Raw genomic sequence first — 22,109 nt, 5'->3', positions numbered from 1 at the left:
GGCTGGAGTGCAGTGGCGTGATCTCAGCTCCCTGCAACCTCCACCTCCCAGGTTCAAGCGATTCTCCTGCCTCAGCCTCCCGAGAAGCTGGATTACAGGCACATGCCACCACACCCAGCTAATTTTTGTATTTTTAGTAGAGATGGGGTTTCACCATGTTGGCTAGGCTGGTCTCGAACTCCTGACTTCAGGTGATCTGCCCGCCTTGGCCTCCCAAACTGCTGGGATTACAGACGTGAGCCACTGCATCCGGCCGCCTCATAGATCTTTAAAAATTAAATTAGATTACTATATAATTTTTGAGAATTGAATGGGAAATTTATTTTTAGCAGTTCTTTGGTTGTAGATCTTTTTACTTTTGTAATTATTTCTGATTATCCTTTATTATTAGCCTGCTGTCTTGTTTTTCATGGTGACAATTATTTAGAAATTTAAATATGTGCTACCATTAGAGAATGCTTTCTTTCTACTGACTTAAAATAACAAGTTGGTAACCTTCAGAACATTTACAAGCCTGTAGCAGAAGGAAAAAAGTGTCTGAAAGCTAGCTTGATGCACACGTTACATATAAGTATGTGCATGGAAATGTCACCTCATTTCTTATATTCCAGTTTCTTCTCATTTCTTAGTTTTCATTGAAAGGAACTCTAGACTGAGATAAGCAGATTTTTTATATACAGAAATGTATAATAAGTTTCCTTCCATATTATTTGAAATAGGTTTATAATAATATGAAAAGTATATATTTTAAACCTTTCCATTTAAAAATTATACTCAAAATAGTTTGTTTTAAATTTTTATTCATTCAGTGTTATCTACAAACTTCTGGCATCGAAAAGTGAAGGAATCAGGGTACAAGCTCTTAAGGCAATGGGTTATTTTTTAAAACATCTGGCCCCAAAGTAAGTATGCCAAAATCTAAGATGGACTGTTATATTCTACTTACTTATTTTATAAATCTTTGCAGTAGTAATTTTGTTCTGTAGTCCTCTAGTTTTTCTTTTATTTTTATTCATAAATTGCTGTATAAATGTAATCCCACTAGTACATATTTTAAAAATTAAGTTGAACAGGAATAGTTTTTTTGTACATAAAATTATTTAAATTATTCGTATATTTAATGTGAATTATGAGAATTAGTTTGGACAGCTTGCATTCAAGAAGCTATGGAGACTTGATTTCAGGTGACTCACACCATTTTTGCTTTGTCTGTATTATAAAGTAATACAGTAACCTGGATGTTTGTCACATAGTGTGTTCTGCTGTATGCGTAACTCAAAACTGAAACTTCCGTGCTTATTTTCTTAGCTGAATACAGATATTCATGTTCTACCTCTTGTTCTTTGTACCAGAAGTAGTTTATTTTAAAAAGAAAATTTTGGGGGTAGAACAAGTGTTGGTAAACTGCAGTCTTTAGGAGTCCAGTTAGCCACCTGTAAATAAAGTTTCATTGGAAAACAGCCACAATAATTTATTTGTGTATCATCTGTGGCTGCTTTCATGATACAAGGACAGTGTTGAGTTGTGACAGAAATCACCTGGTCCACAAATTCTAAAATCTTTATCCCCTGGCCATTTGCAGAAAAACTTTGCTGACCCCAAGGGTAAAATTAAAGTTTGTGATCCTTTAGTTTCTGAATTTATGCTTGGAAGGTTAATTTTGGTATATATGTTTTCATAGTATTTATTTTTAAAAATTATATTACATTTCTCCTACTTTTTCTCCACATTGTTTTTCTACTTAAGTATTTATTGTGCTTTAGATGATCATCCCCAGGGGAGACTAAGTTAGTGCTGGTAGATTGTAGCAACTTCATTAAATAAATAACTGCTCTGAAGATTTTGGAGGAGGTTTTTGCTGTGCTGTAGCATAGGCAAACTTGTCTTTTTTTTTAATTTTTAACTTTGGCTATGCTTATGTAGTTAGCATTTCTCTGCTTAAAGGTTTGGTGGCCTTAAAAGTTCTAGATTGAAGATAGTTGGGAGAGTAATTGAGTTGGGAATTGTTTGTAATGTGAAAAAGTATTTTGTGTTTCCTTCATCCAGCATGTATATTAAGTAGAGCACAGAAAAACTCTATATTTGATGATTTCTTTTTGTGTAATTGCAGGAGGAAAGCAGAAGTCATGCTTGGACATGGATTATTTTCATTGCTAGCTGAAAGGCTCATGCTTCAGACAAATTTAATCACAATGACCACATATAATGTGCTGTTTGAGGTAGGAATGTACTTAGGATTTACTCCTCTAAATTTCTTATTATAAAAATGCCTCTTAACATTGTGTAGGTAAATAAGATCATTTATTTTTATTTTATTTTTTGAGACAGAGTCTCACTCTGTCACCCAGGCTGGAGTGCAGTGGTATAGTCTTGGCTCACTGCAATCTCCACCTCCCGGGTTCAAGTGATTCTCCTGTCTCAGCCTCCCCAGTAGCTGGGGTTACAGGTGCACACCACCACACCTGGCTAATTTTTGTATTTTTAGTAGTGACAGGGTTTCGCTATGTTGGCCAGGCTGGTCTCGAACTCCTGACCTCAGGCGATCTACCCACCTCAGCCTCCCAAAGTGCTGGGATTACAGGCATGAGCTACCATGCTGGCCAGATCATTTAAGTTTGTAATGTACAGCTTTGAAATGATATAAAGGAGATGTGGCTGCATTTTTATAAATCTATTATTAATCTGTGAATTTCTAAACAGTATTGTTATTTCTGTTTAAGTATTCCCTCCATTGTATTAACTATTTGATGTCTCATTTTATAATTAAGAAAACATAGAGTAATAATGCTGTAGTTATTTTAGAAGTATAATATTTAGCATGATAATATTGGACTAAAAATATACTATATTTTGATTAGTGTTGTACTTAAAGTTCATTAATAGTGATGCTAATCCAGTGATTTGCTAATGTAATCCATTGTTTTACTTCTGTAGATTCTTATAGAACAGATTGGTACTCAGGTGATACATAAACAGCATCCAGATCCTGATTCTTCAGTAAAGATACAAAACCCTCGTATGTATTTTATATACTTTAACAAAAACTACCTTTTGCTACTTAAAAAGAAAGTGACTGTGAACAACCTAAAATTTATGTTGTTGAAACAGTTTGTTAGATGAATATTTCATTAAGGGTGATGATATTATACTAGTTTTGTTTGTGTTTTATATTGAGTATTCCTTCGAATCAGCCTTAAGTTATGTGGAAATTCTTATAGAAAGGTTTTGAAGAATTGTTTGCTTAAGGTCTTAATGTAATATATGTTCAGACTTTCAGCAAAATTTTGATTGTGCTGTTTAGTGATGTCAGGCAGAATTACATGAACCATCGAGGTAGTTTTATCTTAAATTACTGTGAATATAAAAATACCAAATTTGGAATAGAAAAATATGTCTTCTATATTGTTTATGAAGATTGTCTTGTTAAACAGTCTTTTCTTTTGATATTTAGAATTCTTAAGCACTTGCATAAAGTATGCCTTTTTCATCTTGCTTTTTAAGATCATGTTATTAAAATTATTAGTTTGTAGATTTTCGAAATTTAATTACATTTTATGTGGTTAGGTGTATTTGTGTATTTGGTACTCCAGTGCTAATTTTCAAAGCACATGGCTTTGAAGTTTAATTTTCCTCAGCTTTCAGAGAAATGTAATGTCATTATTTTGCCTATGTTGCCCAGGCTGGTCTAAAACTCCTGGGCTCAAGCAGTCTTCCCACCTCAGCCTCCCAAAGTGCTGGTATTACAGGCATGAGCCTACTGCACCTGGTCTAAGTGCATATTTTTAAAAGAATTTTTTTTTGTTTTAATTTAAGCTAAGAAGCTAAGTTCTGGAGATTATTTATTTATTTAGAGACCGAGTCTTGTTGTGCTCTGTCGCCCAGACTAGAGTGCAGTGCCAGGATCTCAGCCACTGTAACCTCTGCCTCCTGGTTCAAGCGATTCTCCTGCCTCAGCCTCCCTGGTAGCTGGGATTACAGGCGCCTGCTACCAGGCCTGGTTAATTTTTGTATTTTTTGTGGAGATGGGATTTTGCCATGTTGGCCAGGGTGGTCTTGAACTCTTGACCTCAAATGATCCAACTGCCTCAGCCTCCCAAAGTTCTGGGATTACAGGCACGAGCCACTGTGCCTGGCCTAATTTAAGCTAAATTCTGGAGATTTAAATAGCTTTATGCTAAGACCATTACAATAGTAGTTTAGTTTGCATTTTCTGGGGAGATGGGATTCGTTGAATAGGTTTTAATTTCCTTTGGGTTTTTTGTTTCTAATTTTACTTTTAAGATTATGAAAGAAAATCTTCACACCTTTAAAAATTCACTATGGTAGGCCGGGCGTGGTGGCTCATGCCTGTAATCCCAGCACTTTGGGAGGCCGAGGCAGGTGGATCACGAGGTCAGGAGTTCAAGGCCAGCCTGACCAAGATGGTGAAATGCTGTCTCTACTAAAAATACAAAAATTAGCTGGGCATGGTGGCAGGCGCCTATAATCCCAGCTATGAAAGACTATGTGTGCATACCATAAATTATGATGAGGAATCTAAGAATTTATTATCTTTTTCTGAGATTTTGATTATAGTGTTTTTTATTTTATTTCATTATTATTTTTTTGAGACAGAGTCTTGCTCTGTCGCTTAGGCTGGGGTGCAGTGGCACAATCTTGGCTTACTGCAGCCTCTGCCTCCTGGGTTCAAGCGATTCACCTGTCTCACCCTCCTGAGTAGCTGGGATTACAGGCACACGCCACCACACCTGGCTAATTTTTATATTTTTAGTAGAGATGGGGTTTTGCCATGTTGGCCAGGCCGCTCTCGAACTCCTGGCCTCAAGTGATCCACCCACCTCAGCTTCCCAAAGTGTTGGAATTACAGGGGTGAGCCACCTCGCCCGGCCTACTTGTTTTTAAGATCAACTTTACTATTTGGTATATCTCAGAGAGAGTAAGCAGTTTCACTGACATTTAATTCATTTATAATTTAACTTGTTTTATTTTAACCTTTTAAAGTTCAGCTTTATTTTTGCACATTTGAATCATGAAAGAAATTTCCTTTCATATTTATAAATGCTTTCTAATGAATGTATTGTCATTTCTTTCCATAGGTGATTTTTTTAATAACAGAAGAGGATGTTTTTGGTAGACATTTGTGTTAGGGAAACTAAAGAAATTGTAATAGATCGATGACCTTCTATCATGAGTTTTTTGTTGAGTTTGGTTTTTACTTATTTATAAACTGTCTTACAGAGATACTAAAAGTAATTGCGACCCTACTTCGAAATTCTCCCCAGTGCCCAGAGAGCATGGAGGTTCGCAGAGCCTTTCTTTCTGACATGATTAAACTTTTTAATAACAGTAGAGAAAACAGGAGGTAAGCTGAATCAGAAAGCATTTATTTGCAGTATTCAAATGTACTTTTGTATAAGCCCATTTTATCTAAGAAAAATTGCTTTAAAAATATTGTGAAATGATTTTTCTATTTTTTTATTAAGAGTATGTAAATAATGTACCACATAGTTAAGTTAGAATTTTTAGTACCACATTGTTGAATTGTTCTTAATGTATAACTAAATGTGTTTCTTTTTTGGGGGGAGAGGGAGGGGCAGGGTTGTTTTGTTTTAAACCTTTAGATTTCTTTTAGATGATTTTTTTTTCTTCAGTAATTTAGTACCCTCTTATAATTTTCAGGAGCTTGCTACAATGCTCTGTGTGGCAAGAATGGATGCTTTCTCTCTGCTATTTTAATCCTAAGAATTCAGATGAGCAAAAGATAACGGAAATGGTATATGCCATATTCAGAATCCTGCTTTACCATGCAGTCAAATATGAGTGGGGTGGCTGGCGTGTGTGGGTAGACACTTTATCAATCACTCATTCAAAGGTAAGTTTCTTTATGAAAGCGTATTGTAGCATTTTAAATATCTATAATTTTTGAATTTTAGTCATTTAAAAAATTTGGATACTTAAAATCAAAGAAAAAAGGCAAGTTATCTTCTGAAAGTACAGCAAAATGAAAGCTCAAAAAGATTATCAATAGAAATAAATATAAAGCATTTCTAATTTCTTTAGAATCAAAATAATTTTTTCTAATGTTTTTACATATACTTATCTTTATAATGGTAAATCTATTGCCACAGCATAAAGGAATTTATACTAGGGTGGTGAAAAAGTAGTTGCGGCAAAAACTGCAGTTACTTTTGCACCAACCTAATCTTTTTTTTCGAGGAAGCCGTGTTTACAAACATGGGTCTCAGAATTTTATACGAGTTAAAAGCTTTTGAACACAAGGTGGCGCACTATATTCAAAGATGAGCAGTTGTTTTAGCAATGTAAGGTGGTTGAGTAAACAGAAAAGCTCTGGCTGATGTTTGCCGTTTGCTCATCTTGCAGGTAGCTAAAAACTGGGTTTGGAAGAATGTAGTCTTTTTTTTTTTTTTTTTTTTTAATTAAGCCAAAGTAAATTTAGTTATTTATGTATAGCTTAAATTTTTTTTTAAATACTCTAAGCGTACAAAAAGGATCACTGTTTATGAAATTGAGTTACCCCTCTACAATTGCTTTGTCTCCCCTTCTTCGCCTGACCCCCAACACCACTAGCTTTTATTTGCTGTTGTCTTTTGTCTTTTCTATACCTTTACTATGTGTATATAACTCTAAACAATAAAGAGTTTTATTTTTTATGTTTGCACTTAAGGTAAATGCGGCATACTGAATGCATTTTTTTGTTAATTACTGTTTGTGCCTATTATTGTTTGAGATTCATCCACATTGACCCATGTAGTTTTGTTCATTTTCTCAATTGTAGTGTATTGCATGACATGACTATTTATTTACCAACTAATTAGCATTTTTGTATACATTTTGTGCTTGTTCAATAATTTTCTGCATATATTCCTAGAAGTAGAATTGCTGACTTATAAGGTGAAAATATTGAACTTTACAAGATAATGCAAATTCTTTTCCAAAGTATCATATTCTAATACAATACAATATTCTAAAGTAGTGTATCAGTTTACATCTCACCAGCAGTGTTTAAGTTCTCATTGCTTCACATCACCTAATCACGTGGTGTGGCTGGAGTTTAAAAATTTGTCACTTTGATGAATTTAAAATGCTACATCACCATAATCTTGATCTGTGTTTTCTTGTTGTTTTGTGGGAGTTCTTTATGTAGTCTCATTCTTAATCGTTTGCTAGCTATGTTGTTTATGAATATCTTCTACCAATATGTGGATTATCTAATTATTTTTGTAGTTTTATGTTTGTACCTTCTGAGGAAAATTTACATTTCAAGTAATTAATGCATTAAAATTTATTAGTTTCACTTATGGTGTATGTTTTTTGAATTTTAAGAACTCTTTCATTACTCAGAAGGAATACTGTATAATTATATAGCTATTTATTTAATAAAAAATTGACTAGAAGGAATAAATACCAAGAATGATAATTGTTGTATATCTTTAAGTGTTACATTTTACTATCAAAGTTATTATTCTAAAATATTTTGTCATTCTGTAGAATATATTGCCATTTCTGGCCGGGTGTGGTGGCTCACGCCTGTAATCCCAGCACTTTGGGAGGCCAAGGCGGGTGGGTCACCTGAGGTCAAAAGTTGGAGACTAGCCTGGCCAACATGGTGAAACGCCATTTCTACTAAAAATACAAAAATTAGCCAGGCTTGGTGGCTTGCACCTGTAATCCCAGCTACTTGGGAGGCTGAGGCAGGAGAATTGCTTGAACCTGGGAGGCAGAGGTTGCAGTGAGCAGAGATAGAGCCATTGTACTCTAGCCTGGTGAGAAAGTGATACTCCATCTAAAAAAAAAAAAGAATATATTGCCCTTTCCTAATTACATGTTTCTAGGTATTTGCATAGCTTTTAATTATTGATTGAAAGTTCCTACAAATTGTTCATTGTGCCTCCTCTTTCCTCATTGAGAAGAAAGTATGCTTCTACAAGGGTTTACAAGGAGTAAAATCCATTTGTAAATAAGAAAAGAGATCTGATTTTATAAAATGGCTCCGTTTTAGTCACTGTATTGTTGAGGTTGATCACTTTTGTTTAAAACAGAATTCAGCTAGCCATGGCCTAAGGGTCAGATCTAAATAAAATTGTACTAGAATGTATCCACTACCATTCCTTTATATATTGTATATAGCTACTTTCACACTATAAGGATAATCATACATGTTACATCAACGACATGGCCCCTGAAATCTGAAATATTTACTATTTGGCTCATTACAGGAACTGTTTGCCATCGTTTCTGTAACTTTAGTTTGTGCTGATGCCCAGATATTCTCATTTCTATTGCAGTAGGCTGCTGCAATCTAGACTGATTTTTTTTCTCATACTATGTTACCATTTACAAAAGATTATAAGACAAATAGGGTTGACTTTGTGCCCCATATACATCTGGAGTAGATTTCAGAGATTTCTAGGGGAGATTCTAGGTTAGGGAAGTGCCCAGTATAAAGCAGATTTTTCACTTTTTCTAACAGATATATGTCAGTTCACCTTAGTTTCTTCAAGTCCTTAGGAAAGATGGCTGGAGGAGTATAAACTTTAAAGCAATCGTTGTTAAAAGTATAACCTAAAGACCTTGGGAGGGAGGCCGGGCACGATGGCACATGCATGTAATCACAGGCTGAGGCGGCTGGATCACTTGACGTCAGGAGTTCAGGACCAGCCTGGCCAACATGGTGAAACCCCATCTCTGCTAAAAATACAAAAATTAGCTGGGCATGGTGGTGCATGCCTGTAATCCCAGGTACTTGGGAGACTGAGGCAGGAGAATTGCCTGAACCCAGGAGGCAGAGGTTGCATTGAGCCAAGATCACACCACTTTACTCCAGCCTGGGTGACAGAGTGAGACTCTGTCTCAAAAAAAAAAAAAAAAAAGAACTTGGGCCCACGAGAGCTTTTCATGGGGTCTGTGCAGTCCTCCTTTCCTCCTGCCTATCTATATGAGGGTGGATTTTCTTTATATACATCAGCTAAACCAATATATGCAACAGATTGAATGCAAAAGCAAATATGAGAATGCAGTTGTCTTCTATGAAGCCAGTCTTTAAAGAGATTCACAAAAATATGAAATAATGGCACTCTTCTTGTTATTGTTTGGTTTTGAAAAATAATCATTTTCAAAAAATGTTATTTATATTATATATTGAGTTTATTATTTTTAAACGGGTTAATAGTTCTAAAAGGTCTCAGTTTTAATTCCTAATATAATAAGCAGTAGTAAATATAATCCACATAGATAAAGAGTCTTTGGGGACCTTAATACTTTTTAAGAATGTAAAGTGTTGCCTGGGCGCGGTGGCTCACGCCTGTAATCCCAGCACTTTGGGAGGCTGAGGCGGGTGGATCACGAGGCCAAGAGATTGAGTTCATCCTGGCCAACATGGTGAAACCCTGTCTCTACTAAAAATACAAAAATTAGCTGGGTGTGGTGGCGAGTGCCTGTAGTCCCAGCTACTTGTGAGGGTGAGGCAGAAGAATCTCTTGAACCCAGGAGGTGGAGGTTGTAGTGAGCCGAGATCACACTGCATTGCGTTGCACTGCGACAGAGCGAGACTCTGTCTCAAAAAAGAAAATAAATAAATAAATAAATAAAGTTTCATGAGACCAAAAAGTTTGAGAACTGCTATCTTAGAGAATAATAGGGTATTTAGGGTGAATAGATTAGTCTTTCTGAGTTCCCTATATACAAAATAAAGGAGTTGCATTAGGTGATATCTCAGGTGTTTTGAGCTTGTGAGCATTTATGACTAAGTATTTATATCCAGTTTTCAAATCCATTTGTGTAAGTAATGAAAGAATGTGGACTTTGGAGACAGGGTGTGAATCCTGATTTATAGTAATTATTAGCTGTGTAAGCTCAGGAAAAAGAGTCTCCGTGTCACCCAGGCTAGAGTGCAGTGGCGCAATCTTGGCTCACTGTAACCTCTGCCTCCCAGGCTCAAATGATTGTTATGCCTCAGCCTCCCGAGTAGCTGGGATTACAGTTGCCTGCCACTGCAACTGGCTAATTTTTGTATTTTTAGTAGAGACGGCGTTTTGCCATGTTGGCCAGGCTGGTCTCGAGCTCCTGACCTCAGGTGATCTGCCTGCCTCAGCCTCCCAAAGTGCTGGGATTACAGGGGTGAGCCACCAGGCCTGGCTTGTGTCTTAGTTTCTAACAAAAAAATTTGAAAAAAGTATATAATTTTAAAAAGAGAAAAAGGCTTTTAGAATAAGGATATAGAGAAAGGAAAAAAAAATATTTTTTGAGACAGGTGAAGTGTAGTGGTGTGCTCATAGCTCACTGCAACTTCAAACTCCTGGGCTCAAGTGATCCTCTCACCTCAGCCTCCTGAGTAGCTGGGACTACAGACAAGTGCTACCACACCTGGCTAATTTTTTAGTTTTTTTTGTAGAGACGAGGTCTTACTGTGTTGCTCAGGCTGGTCTTCAACTCCTGGACTCAAGTGGTCCCCCCGCCTGGGCCTCTGAAAGTGCTGGGATTATAGGCATGAGCCACCACACCCGGTTAGAATGTGTGTGTGTGTGTGTGTGTCTTTTTTAAATGAGACAGAGTCTTGCTCTGTCACCCTGGCTGGAATGCAGTGGTGCAATCTTGGCTCACTGAAACTCCGCCTCCTGGGTTCAAGCAATTCTCCTGCCTCAGCCTGGCGAGTAGCTGGGACTACAGGTGTGCACCTCCACACTCGGCTAATTTTTTTGTATTTTTACTAGAGACGGGGTTTTACCACGTTTCCCAGGCTAGTCTTGAACTCCTGAGCTCAGGGGATCCACTCACCTCCACCTCCCAAAGTGTTAGGATTACAGGCGTGCGTGACTGCACCTGGCCTTTTTTTTTTTTTTTTTTTTTTTATATTTTAAGTTCTAGGGTACATGTATACAACATGCAGATTTGTTACATATGTATACATGTGCCATGTTGGTGTGCTGCACCCATTAACTTGTCATTTACATTAGGTATATCTCCTAATGCTACCCTTCCCTTTCCCCCACCCCACGACAGGCCCCGGTGTGTGATGTTCCCTTTCCTGTGTCCATGTGTTCTCATTGTTCAATTCCCACCTATGAGTGAGAACATGCAGTGTTTGGTTTTCTGTCCTTGCGATGGCTTGCTGAGAATGATGGTTTCCAGCTTCATCCATGTCCCTACAAAGGACATGAACTCATCCTTTTTTATGGCTGCATAGTATTCCATGGTGCGCATGTGCCACATTTTCTTAATCCAGTCTATCATTGATGGACATTTGGGTTGGCTGCAAGTGTTTGCTATTGTGAATAGTGCCGCAATAAACATACGTGTGCATGTGCTTTATAACAGCATGATTTATAATCCTTTGGGTATATACCCAGTAATGAGATGGCTGGATCAAATGGTATTTCTAGTTCTAGATCCTTGAGGAATTGCCACACTGTCTTCCACAATGGTTGAACTAGTTTACAGTCCCACCAACAGTGTAAAAGTGTTCCTATTTCTCCACATCCTCTCCAGCACCTGTTTGTTTCCTTACTTTTTAATGATCGCCATTCTTTTTTTTTTTGGAGTCAGAGTCTTGCTCTGTCGCCCAGGCTGGAGTGCAGTGGTGTAATCTTGGCTCACTGCAACCTCCACTTCCCAGGTTCAAGCAATTCTCATGCCTCACCCTCTCAAGTAGCTGGGATTACAGGTGTTAGCCACTGTGCCTGGCAGAAAATATCTTTTTACAACTGTACAATGTGTTTGTGTTTTAAGCTAAATTTGATTTCAAAAGAGTCAAAAAGTTTTAAAAATTAAAATGTTTATAAAGTTAAAATGTTACAGTAAGCTAAGGTTAATTTCTTATTGAACAAAGAAAAGTAGTTTTAAAAAATAAATTTAGTGTAGCCTATATTTACAGTGTTTATAAAGTCTTCTGTAGTGTACTAGACCTACACATTTACTCACCACTTACTCACTGATTGACCCAGGGCAACTTCTAGTTTTATAAGCTCCATTCATGGTAAATGCCTTATATAGGTACCATTTTAAATCTTTTATATCGGATTTTTACTATACCTTTTCTATGTTTATATTTGTTTAGATACACATTTCTAAACCTTACGTACACACATATAAGGGCTGGGAATGGTGGCTCACACCTCTAATCCCAGCAGCATTTTGGAAGGCCAAGTCTGAAAGATGGCTTGAGGCCAGGAATTTGAGACCAGCCTGGGCAACAGAGTGAGTCTCAATCTACACACAGACACACACACACACACAACATTAGCTGGGATGGTGGCATGCACCTGTATTTCTAGCTACTCAGGAGGCTGAGGTGGGAGGATCACTTGAGCCCAGGAGTTTGAAGTAACGTAACAGTGAACTATGATTGTGCCACTGGACTCCAGCCTGGGTCACAGAGTGAGACTCAGTCTTTTGTTAAAACAAAAATTAAAACATTAAAAAAAATAGATACACAAATACATATATTGTGTTACAGTTGTCTGCAGTCTTCTGTACAGTAATAAGCTATACAGGTTTGTAGCCTAGGAGCAATAAGCTATACCATAGAGTCTAGGTATATAGTAGGTGATACAATCTAGTTTTGCATAAGTACACTCTATGGTGTTCACATGATGAAATTGCTTAATGATGCATTTCTCAGAACATATCTTCATGATTAAGTGATGCATGACTATAGTTTTGTTTAGTTTATATGTTTCTTTTTTTTTTTGAGACGGAGTCTCGCTCTGTCACCCTGGGTGGAGTGCCGTGGCACGATCTCGGCTCACTGCAAGCTCTGCCTCCTGGGTTCACGCCATTCTCCTGCCTCAGCCTCCCGAGTAGCTGGGACTAGAGGCGCCTGCCACCACGCCTGGCTAATTTTTTGTATTTTTAGTAGAGAAGAGGTTTCACCATGTTAGCCAGGATGGTCTCGATCTCCTGACTCGTGATCCGCCCGCTTCAGCCTCCCAAAGTGCTGGGATTACAGGCGTGAGCCACCGTGCCCGGCCTATATGTTTCTGTAGTCCAGTGACTTATGGCTTTAAACAGATCTTAAAATTTTTCTGAAGAAAATAGTTGCTTTAAGGAGAGGCCTCTAGTGCCTACTTTTGACCAAGAACCACACTGACTCAAGTTTTAGTATTCATTTATAAGATGGGATAATGCTAAGTTAATCATGGAATCTTTTTATCTTAGTAAAACTAGACCTATCACTTTTTGCTGTCAAAGTATACTTTTAAAAATACATGCTAAAACATTACTTATGAGAGGGAAACAAAAGTTTAAAGTTGTGAGTTGGTTCTTATATTTGTTCACCTTTTATTTTAGTGTTTCATACATGTTTTTAATTTTATTCCCTCGTGTGGATTTTCTTCATTTTTAAAAGGCTTTTCTGTTTCATGAGGCTTATACAAAGTAATTTATTTGAATGCTGTTAAGTTTTTGGAATTTTAAATCTTTATAGCTATTTTAAAAATAAGACAGAAACTTATACCCTAAGGCTCTTCAAGTCATTATTTAATAAAGCTTAGAATAGAGCTGTAGTGATTCACTAAGTAGGTGAACAATTTTTAGCAGCTATTAAAAATTCCACTGGAATTGTTGGAACGAAATTTTCTTTTCTCTAAAAATATCAATTCTGAAGATTTTATAATACTTTTATACATACAGTGTAAAAGTGATGCTTTTTCCTTTTTGCAGTCATTTTGAATCTCAATATCACAAATTTATAACATGGTTCTTGATAAAGAACTGATGTGTAAAGAACTAATGTTGCAGAATTGGATAGCTTTTGCAGAGTTACATCAGGATACATGCTGCTGCTATAAAAAGCCAAAGAAACTCAATTGCAATTTTATTGTCCAGTTTGATAGATTTCCTGCCACCTTTGTAGCAGGGAAGCTGTTTGTCACTATATGCCTCTCCTCCAGCAGCTGAACTGGGTTTTATAAGCAGTAATAGGCTCTTCTAGTATAACTGTACTATGTTGGTTACTTTGATCTCAGGGTTTTAAAGTGTGCACCTAGTAACGTTTGTGATTTCATTGTCTTATTTGTTGTCTAGGTTTTCATTTTTTTTGTTTGTTTGTTTTTGGCTTCAAATTGAACATTTTTGTGTGCTTAAGTAATACTTTTTTCACTTGGTATGATAAAATGCTTTTACTCATTAATTAAAATTTAAATTAAGGCATTTAAACTATTCTGAATTATGAGAATTTTCTAAACACATTCTTTTCTAAACAAATAAAACTAACACCTTAGATACTGTATTTTGTCTAGACTTATATTGCTGTAAGGTAGAATGGGTTTATGACTTAAAATGAATAAAGATTAGTCATGCTGGAGTTAAAAGTATAATATGAATTGGATTTCCTCCTAAATAGTGAATTTGAGGATAAAGTCCTTAATTATCTTGGATTATTTGAAATATCTGAAGATTTTACTTGCTGTTTACTGATGAAATATCTGAAGTATAAATTTCAGTCACTGTACATAAGAAAAAACTACTATTTAGATTGGGTAAAAGCATGTGGAAATAAGATTTTTTAAAAAGAATTCTCTATTTGGTTTATTAAAATTATTTTTAAAATCATAAGATATGAACTGACATATACAAAAATGTATATGTGTTTATGGTGGCTGAATGATAAGATTAAAAGCGACTTGTTTGAAGAAATTTCAAAAGTTACAAAATTAGCCGGACATGGTGGCTCATGCCTCCCAGCACTTTGGGAAGCTGAGTTAGGTGGATCACTTGAGGCCAGAGTTTGAGACCAGCCTGGTCAACGTGGTGAAACTCTGTCTCTACTAAAAATACAAAAATTAGCCAGGAGTGGTGGTGCATGCCTGTGGTCCCAGCTACTTGGGGGTGGAGGCATGCAAATCACTTGAATACAGGATGCTGAAGCTGCAGTGAGCTGAGATTGTGCCACTGCACTCCAGCCTGGGTGATGGAGGGAGATATCTCACAAAAATTATAAAAATAAAAAAGTTACAAAATGTCCGCATTTCATGGATTATCAGCACTTCACACCTTATTTAGTTGCTAAATAATTCTTTAAAAATACCTGATTCCTGGGTGAGTGTTTGTGTGTATGTTTTTACCAAATTTAAATGGCACTTAAAAAAAAAAAAAAAGAAAAAGAGAGAGAGACAGAGTGTTGCTGTGCTTCCCAGGCTGGAGTGCGGTGGTTCTTTACAGGTGCCATTATATATAGCACACTACAGCCTCATACTCCTTGGCTCAAGTGATCCTCTCCCTTCAGCCTCTCCAGTAGCTGGGACTGCAGGCATGCACCTTTGTTCCTGGCTAAAAGTATTCTTAGCTTTAACATTTTGAAACCAAATAGCATTTATTATTTAAAAAAATTTAAAATACTAATAATAAGTTTTCATTACAGGAAATCTTGAACCCAGCAGAAATGCATACACACGGAAAACAAAAATTACCCATTATCCAAACACCTATGTATAACTTATTAACATTTTGGTGCAAGATCTTTTAGTCTTCTCTTCTATACATGAATCTATACATACATATAATTATTTGCTAACAAAATGTGATTGTATTTTTACTATTTTAAAGTATTATTTAATGATATGCTTCTTACATGAATTTTAATGCCTGCATATTATATGACATTATGGAGAAGAGCATAAGATTCAGCTTTGATATAACATTTGAATGTTATTAGACCACTTAAAATTCTAGGAAGGGGTGACCGTGTAAATGATTCAAGTTTTCTTTTTATATTCTGGCATTCTCCAAAATTGTATTTAGAAAAATTGACGGAAGAGAGATTTAAAAAATCTATTGATTTATATTATAATCATACTTTATCTGTTCCTTATCATTGAGCAATGATGAGCCTGGTTCAATACTGTAACCCTTATTTTGTAGGATACATTCCTATAAGTGGAATTTCCAGAGGAAGGAGTCTGTACATGTTTTAAAAAGTTTTTAGTAGATATTGCTAAATTGCCCTCTAAAAATTTGTACCAGTTTATACTCTAGATTTGCATGAAAACATCTGTTTAGACTGTTTTTAAGAGATTAAAATTGATCAAAATGACTTTGTTTTAAAAATGAAAAGATTAGAAGTTATTTGCTGCAACATTCTTTTGTCAGTGTTCTTCCTATCTTTATAAATGGGGATTGTACTACCAACCTTTAGAATTGCTCTTAATTATGTCAGTAATGCTTGATTTTACCATTATATCTGTTACCTATACCATTGTTGTACATCAGAGTCTCTATAAAAGATCTCATGAATGTGGTGGCAATCATTTTGACTTACGCTCATTGATAATACATATGGGAAGATCCACCTGTTTTTAAAGATATATCTTATTTATCAAAGGTTGGTAACTTAATCAGAAGTTAACATCATATTTAGCTGGTATTTTCATATGAAAGCAGATACTGAAAAAGATGCCTTTGCTTAAAAACAAAGTCAGTTGCTAAACATTGCCTAACAGTTTAAAAAGTCTAAATTTTACAGGTTATATGGTTTTAATATATAGATTAAAAAGATAATAACATCTGGATGTATTGTGTTTATCTTTTATCTACTAATTAGTAAATTTGAGTGCCAATTAAGTTGAAAAGTAATGGCAAAAGAAATGTTATAGTCATTAGCTCACAAATATCTTTAACTAGTAGTTTATAGAAGTGCTTTCCAAACATTACAAACAGCTATAGATTAGCTATCAAATGATTGTGAAGATTAATGACTAGTCTTTTAGCTGGGTAATTTAGAACAATATCTGGCAATTAATTGGAAATTATCAGTTTTAAAGTCACAAATATCTTAAGGAAAACAGCATCCAAAAAGATAATACTGATAATTGTTCAATTGCAATTTAGCTTTTAGACCATTGGATAAATTAAATTAAGGGCAAATTTAAAAACCAAATGACTTTAGAATTTTAAAAGCATTTCAGATTCTGAAGGTAAATGTTTTTCTATCTGTGGTTTTATACTCTGACTATTAATCAAGTATGAAGCGAGAAAAAATACCTTTTCAGATATTTGAGATCTCAAAACATTTATATACATCCTTTCTTAAGAAGGCACTGCAGGATATTGCACAAAAGGAGAGAATAATACAAAAAGAAAGAAATGAAATATAAGAAACAAGAGACAACATAGAAGAGAGATGAAGGGGATCTCCAGGACTGTAGAAAGGGAGATCCCAATAGCAGCTATGTAGTAGGCAGATGACAGTCCATCTGGACTGGAGCAGTTTCACTCAGGAGAGGTGGACCTGTACTTAGCTTGCTTGCCTTCATCATGTGCTGATTAAATTCCTGTTTTCCCGTCTAATGTGAATCACTTGAAGATTCTCACGTCACTCCACAAAGACATGCTGTGCTTCAACCTACTTCTTAGGGTAGAGGTTCACCATGGTGAGCTTAGAATTGAAAAATATAAAGTATTTCATGCCAATACACTCTACCTGGCACACACCACCTCTGATAGATTCTCCAGTTCTCTTGACCTCTATATTTCCTGTATTTCCTAATGACTTGCCTATAAGACTTCCCAGAAATGGCTTTACATATTCTCTCAAATAAGCTGAAGCCGTGCTGCAACTCACAGATTCTGCGTATCTTGTCTTTTCTTGGGAGCCTCAGGTGTGGCAGTATTGCTCTTTAAAATATAATTGGCTAGGTTTGTGTTAGACTTAGTTTTTTAAACTAAACATAATGGGTATGTTTAGTATATAGATAGTAAAACTATCTTTTAAAATTATCTCCCAAAGCTCTGTCCTCCAGGTAAAACTATTTATAAACAGTGAACAACAAAAATACCAGGATAGTGATTTTTTTCTGATTGTAGTGGAGAAATAGGGAGTACAGTTTGGGCAGGGCACATAGGGGAATTGTGAGGTACTGGTAATGTTTTACTTCTTGACATGGGTGGTAGGTATGTGAAATTAAAAAAAATTGTTTCTTAATCCGTACATATAAATTACATATACTCATGTTTATTGATCCATTGTATAATACAAATTCTAAAAACCTTTAATATAAATAGAATCAAAGCAAATGATTATTGAAAACTAAAGTCATTCTATAACACAGGCTATTGTAGAAATAAATGGCCTATTTTCAAAATGACCGTGAGGTTGGTAATATGTAACTTGCTTTCTTTTGACAATGATAATTGTTTATTGGTGCAGAAATGCTCTCTCTAAAGTCAGTTTTCCAAAAAGTAGGCTAACCAGTCTTTTTTTTTTTTGGAGACGGAGTCTCACTCTGTCACCCAGGGTGGAGTGCAGTGGTGCTATTTTGGCTCACTGCAACCTCTGCCTCCTGGGTTGGGTTCAAGCAATTTTCCTGCCTCAGCTTCCTGAGTAGCTGGGATTACAGGTGTGTGCCACCACGCCCAGCTAATGTTTGTATTTTTAGTAGAGACAATGTTTCGCCATGTTGGCCAGGCTGGTCTCAAACTCCTGACCTCAGGTCATCTGCACACCTTGGACTCCTAAAGTGCTGGGATTACAGGTGTTAGCCACCGTGCCCAGCCACTGATCTTTTAAAAAGGGAAATCAGATTGTCTTCCCTACACTCTTAATTCTCAAATGGCTCTCTCAGAATAAAATACAGTCTTTAACACAGTCTATAATGTTCTACAATCATAATCTAGCTCGTGGCCACATCTTTGACCTCATTTTCTTTAGTTCTCAGTTTATTGCTTTATTGTTATTCATCATACATACCAAGCTTATTTCAGCTCCAAGGCCTTTGCATTTGTTCTTCTCTGCCTGAAACGCTTTTCTTTTTACATAGCTTGCTCTCTCTTTTATTCTTGCCTTTGTTCAAATGGAACAGAGAGGCCTACTGCAGTTACACTAGTAAATACACCTTCTCACCTAGAGTTTCATCACAGTTCTTCACTGTGTACTTCTCCCTCCCTTCAAAGCTCTTATTACTATTTGACATTATCTTACATATTCGTGTGTTTATTTTCTGACACCTTCTTTAGAATATAAGCTCCATGAAGTCAGGAACAATGTGTTCATCACACAATGCCTGGCCTGCTACCGATGTTCAGTAAATTTTTGTTGAATAAATATGAGGAATTGGTCAATTAAAATACAGAACCCATGTCAAATAAAATATTGGCATTGTGAATGTAAAAGAAATTGATATTTTGTTAATGTGATTATGTCATTTTACTGTTTAGTGAGGAATACATGCATTTATTGTTGAAATATTGTAAAAAGATTTCTAAGTTTTAGAATTAAGAACGTAGTTACAATTAGGAAAAATACAAATATTCACAGGAAAATATTTATTCCTTGAACATTTTTATTTTTAGGTATATCACATGGCATGAATGTTCTGTATATGTCATGAGTAAAAGCGAGTTAATGTCGATAGAAGGAAATTTTTGCATTGAGAGTCATTTTTACTTTTGTTTGCTTTTCATCTATGTGTATACTCTTGTGATTCAATAAGGCCTATTGATTTTTGTGAATAAAAAAATCAGCTTTTCTTCCTTGATTGTCCTACCATCCTCTTATACTATGGCTCAATAAAGATTTATTGAATGAATGTTCAATTTACTCTATATAATAATGTAGATTACAGAAACAAACACTTTTGGGATTAATAAACTATAATTAGGCTTATACTTTCTGCATGTGTTATGGGTTTTTCTGGCATTTTTGTTGCAAGGGGTGATGGGGGTTACCATTGAAACACCAATGGAAATCACATGATGGTGTCTATAAGATAATCCTTAGATTTTAAAAATTCTAAATCTTGTGACATTAACAAGTACAGCACTCTCTTTAAAAAAAAAATTTACTTTTTCAGTTTTTTTCCATTTGGGTAAAAGGCAAAGCATGATATAGGAATGTTTATGGTGCCTAATATATAGTAGTCACTCAGATATAAAGGGAATGAATGGATGTATGGATGGATCAATTGAAACATTCAGACTATTTTCGACCAGTTCAAACTTTGGAAATTATGGTTAACTTTTGGTTGAAGGGCTGTATCTTTTTTCTCCCATTGCTAAAAGAATTAGTATTCATTAGCTTAGTGAGATAATGGTTTTGTAGCTTAATAGATACCTGTAGAGCTACTGTAATGGTGAACATAATTAATTGATATTTTTAATCTCTCCTGCGGACACGTCCTGGGGAAATTGGTATTCATAGCAGTTGAAACAAGTGTTATCCAGTGCATAAAGCACTTCCCAGTGGTACATACTTAAATTCTGGTACAAGTTATGGTGGCCAGTAGAATAGTGTATCCTTTTCCTATACATGTTTAATAATAGGCTAAATAATTATGTTCTTCTTGTGGTTTCATGCTGTGTTACTTGTTAACATTAAAATTGGCTGTAGTTTTTAATGAATATTTAGATTTCTGTGATTGACTTACATTTATCATTCTACTAAAATAAAATAGGAAAATTAAGTTTTATTGTATTATATAAACTATGTTTGAAAATTATTTAATTTTATATTTTGTATTGTGTGTTCATTTCTCATGCATATTTTAAATGATTGTACATTTTTTACCTAGGTCACTTTTGAAATACACAAAGAAAACCTTGCCAATATATTTAGAGAACAGCAAGGAAAAGTTGATGAAGAAATAGGGCTGTGTTCTTCAACTTCAGTTCAAGCAGCCTCTGGCATTAGAAGGGATGTTAATGTTTCGGTAGGATCCCAGCAACCAGATACGAAGGATTCTTCTGTCTATCCTCATTTCACCACAAATGGTAATGAAAATTCAAGTACAGAGAAGACAAGTTCACTAGAATCTGCATCTAATATTGAACTGCAAACTACTAATACATCTTATGAAGAAATGAAAGCTGAGCAAGAAAATCAGGAGTTACCAGATGAAGGCACTTTAGAAGAAACACTGACAAATGAGACAAGGAATGCAGGTGATTTAGAAGTATCTTCCGACATAATAGAAGCTGTGACTGTTTCCTCTAATTCTTTTATAACAACTGGCAAAGATTCAATGACTGTCAGTGAAGTAACTGCTTCTATAAGTTCTCCTTCAGAAGAGGATACTTCAGAGATGCCAGAATTCTTGGATAAGTCTATAGTAGAGGAAGAGGAAGATGATGATTATGTGGAACTGAAAGTAGAAGGCAGTCCTACTGAGGAAGCTAATCTACCCACAGAGCTCCAAGATAACAGTTTGTCTCCAGCTGCATCTGAAGCCAGTGAAAAACTGGACATGTTTGGTAATGATCACAAATTAATATTTCAAGAAGGAAAACCTGTTACTGAAAAGCAAACTGATTCTGAAACTCAAGATTCTAAAGATTCTGGAATTCAGACTATGACAGCATCAGGGTCTTCAGCTATGTCACCAGAAACTACTGTTTCCCAAATAGCTGTAGAATCAGACCTTGGTCAGATGCTGGAGGAAGGGAAGAAAGCAACTAACCTCACTAGAGAAACCAAATTAATTAATGATTGTCATGGTAGTGTCTCTGAGGCTTCTTCTTCTGAGCAAAAGATTGCGAAGTTGGATGTTTCCAATGTTGCTACAGATACTGAGAGGCTGGAGTTGAAGGCCAGTCCCAATGTGGAAGCACCTCAACCTCATCGACATGTGCTTGAGGTGATTTTATATATTGTCTTATTCAAGTATTTTTGCACTGAGTTAAAAAAGAGCAAATGTATATACTTAAATTTTATTTTATTTTGAATGTGGTTCACATGCTATTCACAACTAAATAAATGCAATGAATGTGAAGATTGTATTTCAGATCGTTAGCACAGTGTTTGGCAGTTAATGTGAGTTCATTAAATGACAGTTTTTGTTACTATTTTTACCATAGCATCACCAAAAGTTACCACTTTGAAGGACTGGTGTAATTTTAGTTTATAAAACAAATATTGGAAACACTTGCATTTTACCTTTTATTTGACTAACCCAATCCTAGTACATTAGTTTTCCAACAAACTCTAGGGCTACCTACCTGCCAGTGTATAATTTTAGTTACCAAGCATGTGATTTAAAATTGTATTATGAAGTCTTTAAGAGAGAGGAGCCTTTGTGAAATCTAGAGGCACAGCCTTCTCCTCTGTCCATATCTCAGAGTGACCCATGAGACAATGCTTGGTAGCATGTTGTCATTTTCCACTT

At 35.7% G+C, this 22,109-nt stretch overlaps 1 protein-coding gene across 3 annotated transcripts in view; it reads left to right on the top strand.

Moving 5' to 3' along the window:
• Positions 1-22,109, top strand: part of LRBA (LPS responsive beige-like anchor protein) — a 764,782-nt gene that overhangs the window by 150,905 nt on the left and 591,768 nt on the right. For all 3 annotated transcript variants that reach the window (XM_054484859.2, XM_054484861.2, XM_054484860.2), the window contains exons 18-23: positions 810-902; positions 2,111-2,219; positions 2,935-3,016; positions 5,239-5,362; positions 5,680-5,872; positions 20,520-21,581. In XM_054484859.2, coding sequence (XP_054340834.1) covers positions 810-902; positions 2,111-2,219; positions 2,935-3,016; positions 5,239-5,362; positions 5,680-5,872; positions 20,520-21,581 — 1,663 coding nt within the window. The remainder of the gene's footprint in view (positions 1-809; positions 903-2,110; positions 2,220-2,934; positions 3,017-5,238; positions 5,363-5,679; positions 5,873-20,519; positions 21,582-22,109) is intronic.

The sequence above is a fragment of the Pongo pygmaeus genome, chromosome 3 (genome assembly GCF_028885625.2).
Source record: "Pongo pygmaeus isolate AG05252 chromosome 3, NHGRI_mPonPyg2-v2.0_pri, whole genome shotgun sequence".
Classification (NCBI taxonomy): Eukaryota; Metazoa; Chordata; class Mammalia; order Primates; family Hominidae; genus Pongo; species Pongo pygmaeus.
This window is presented reverse-complemented; position numbering and strand designations above follow the sequence as displayed.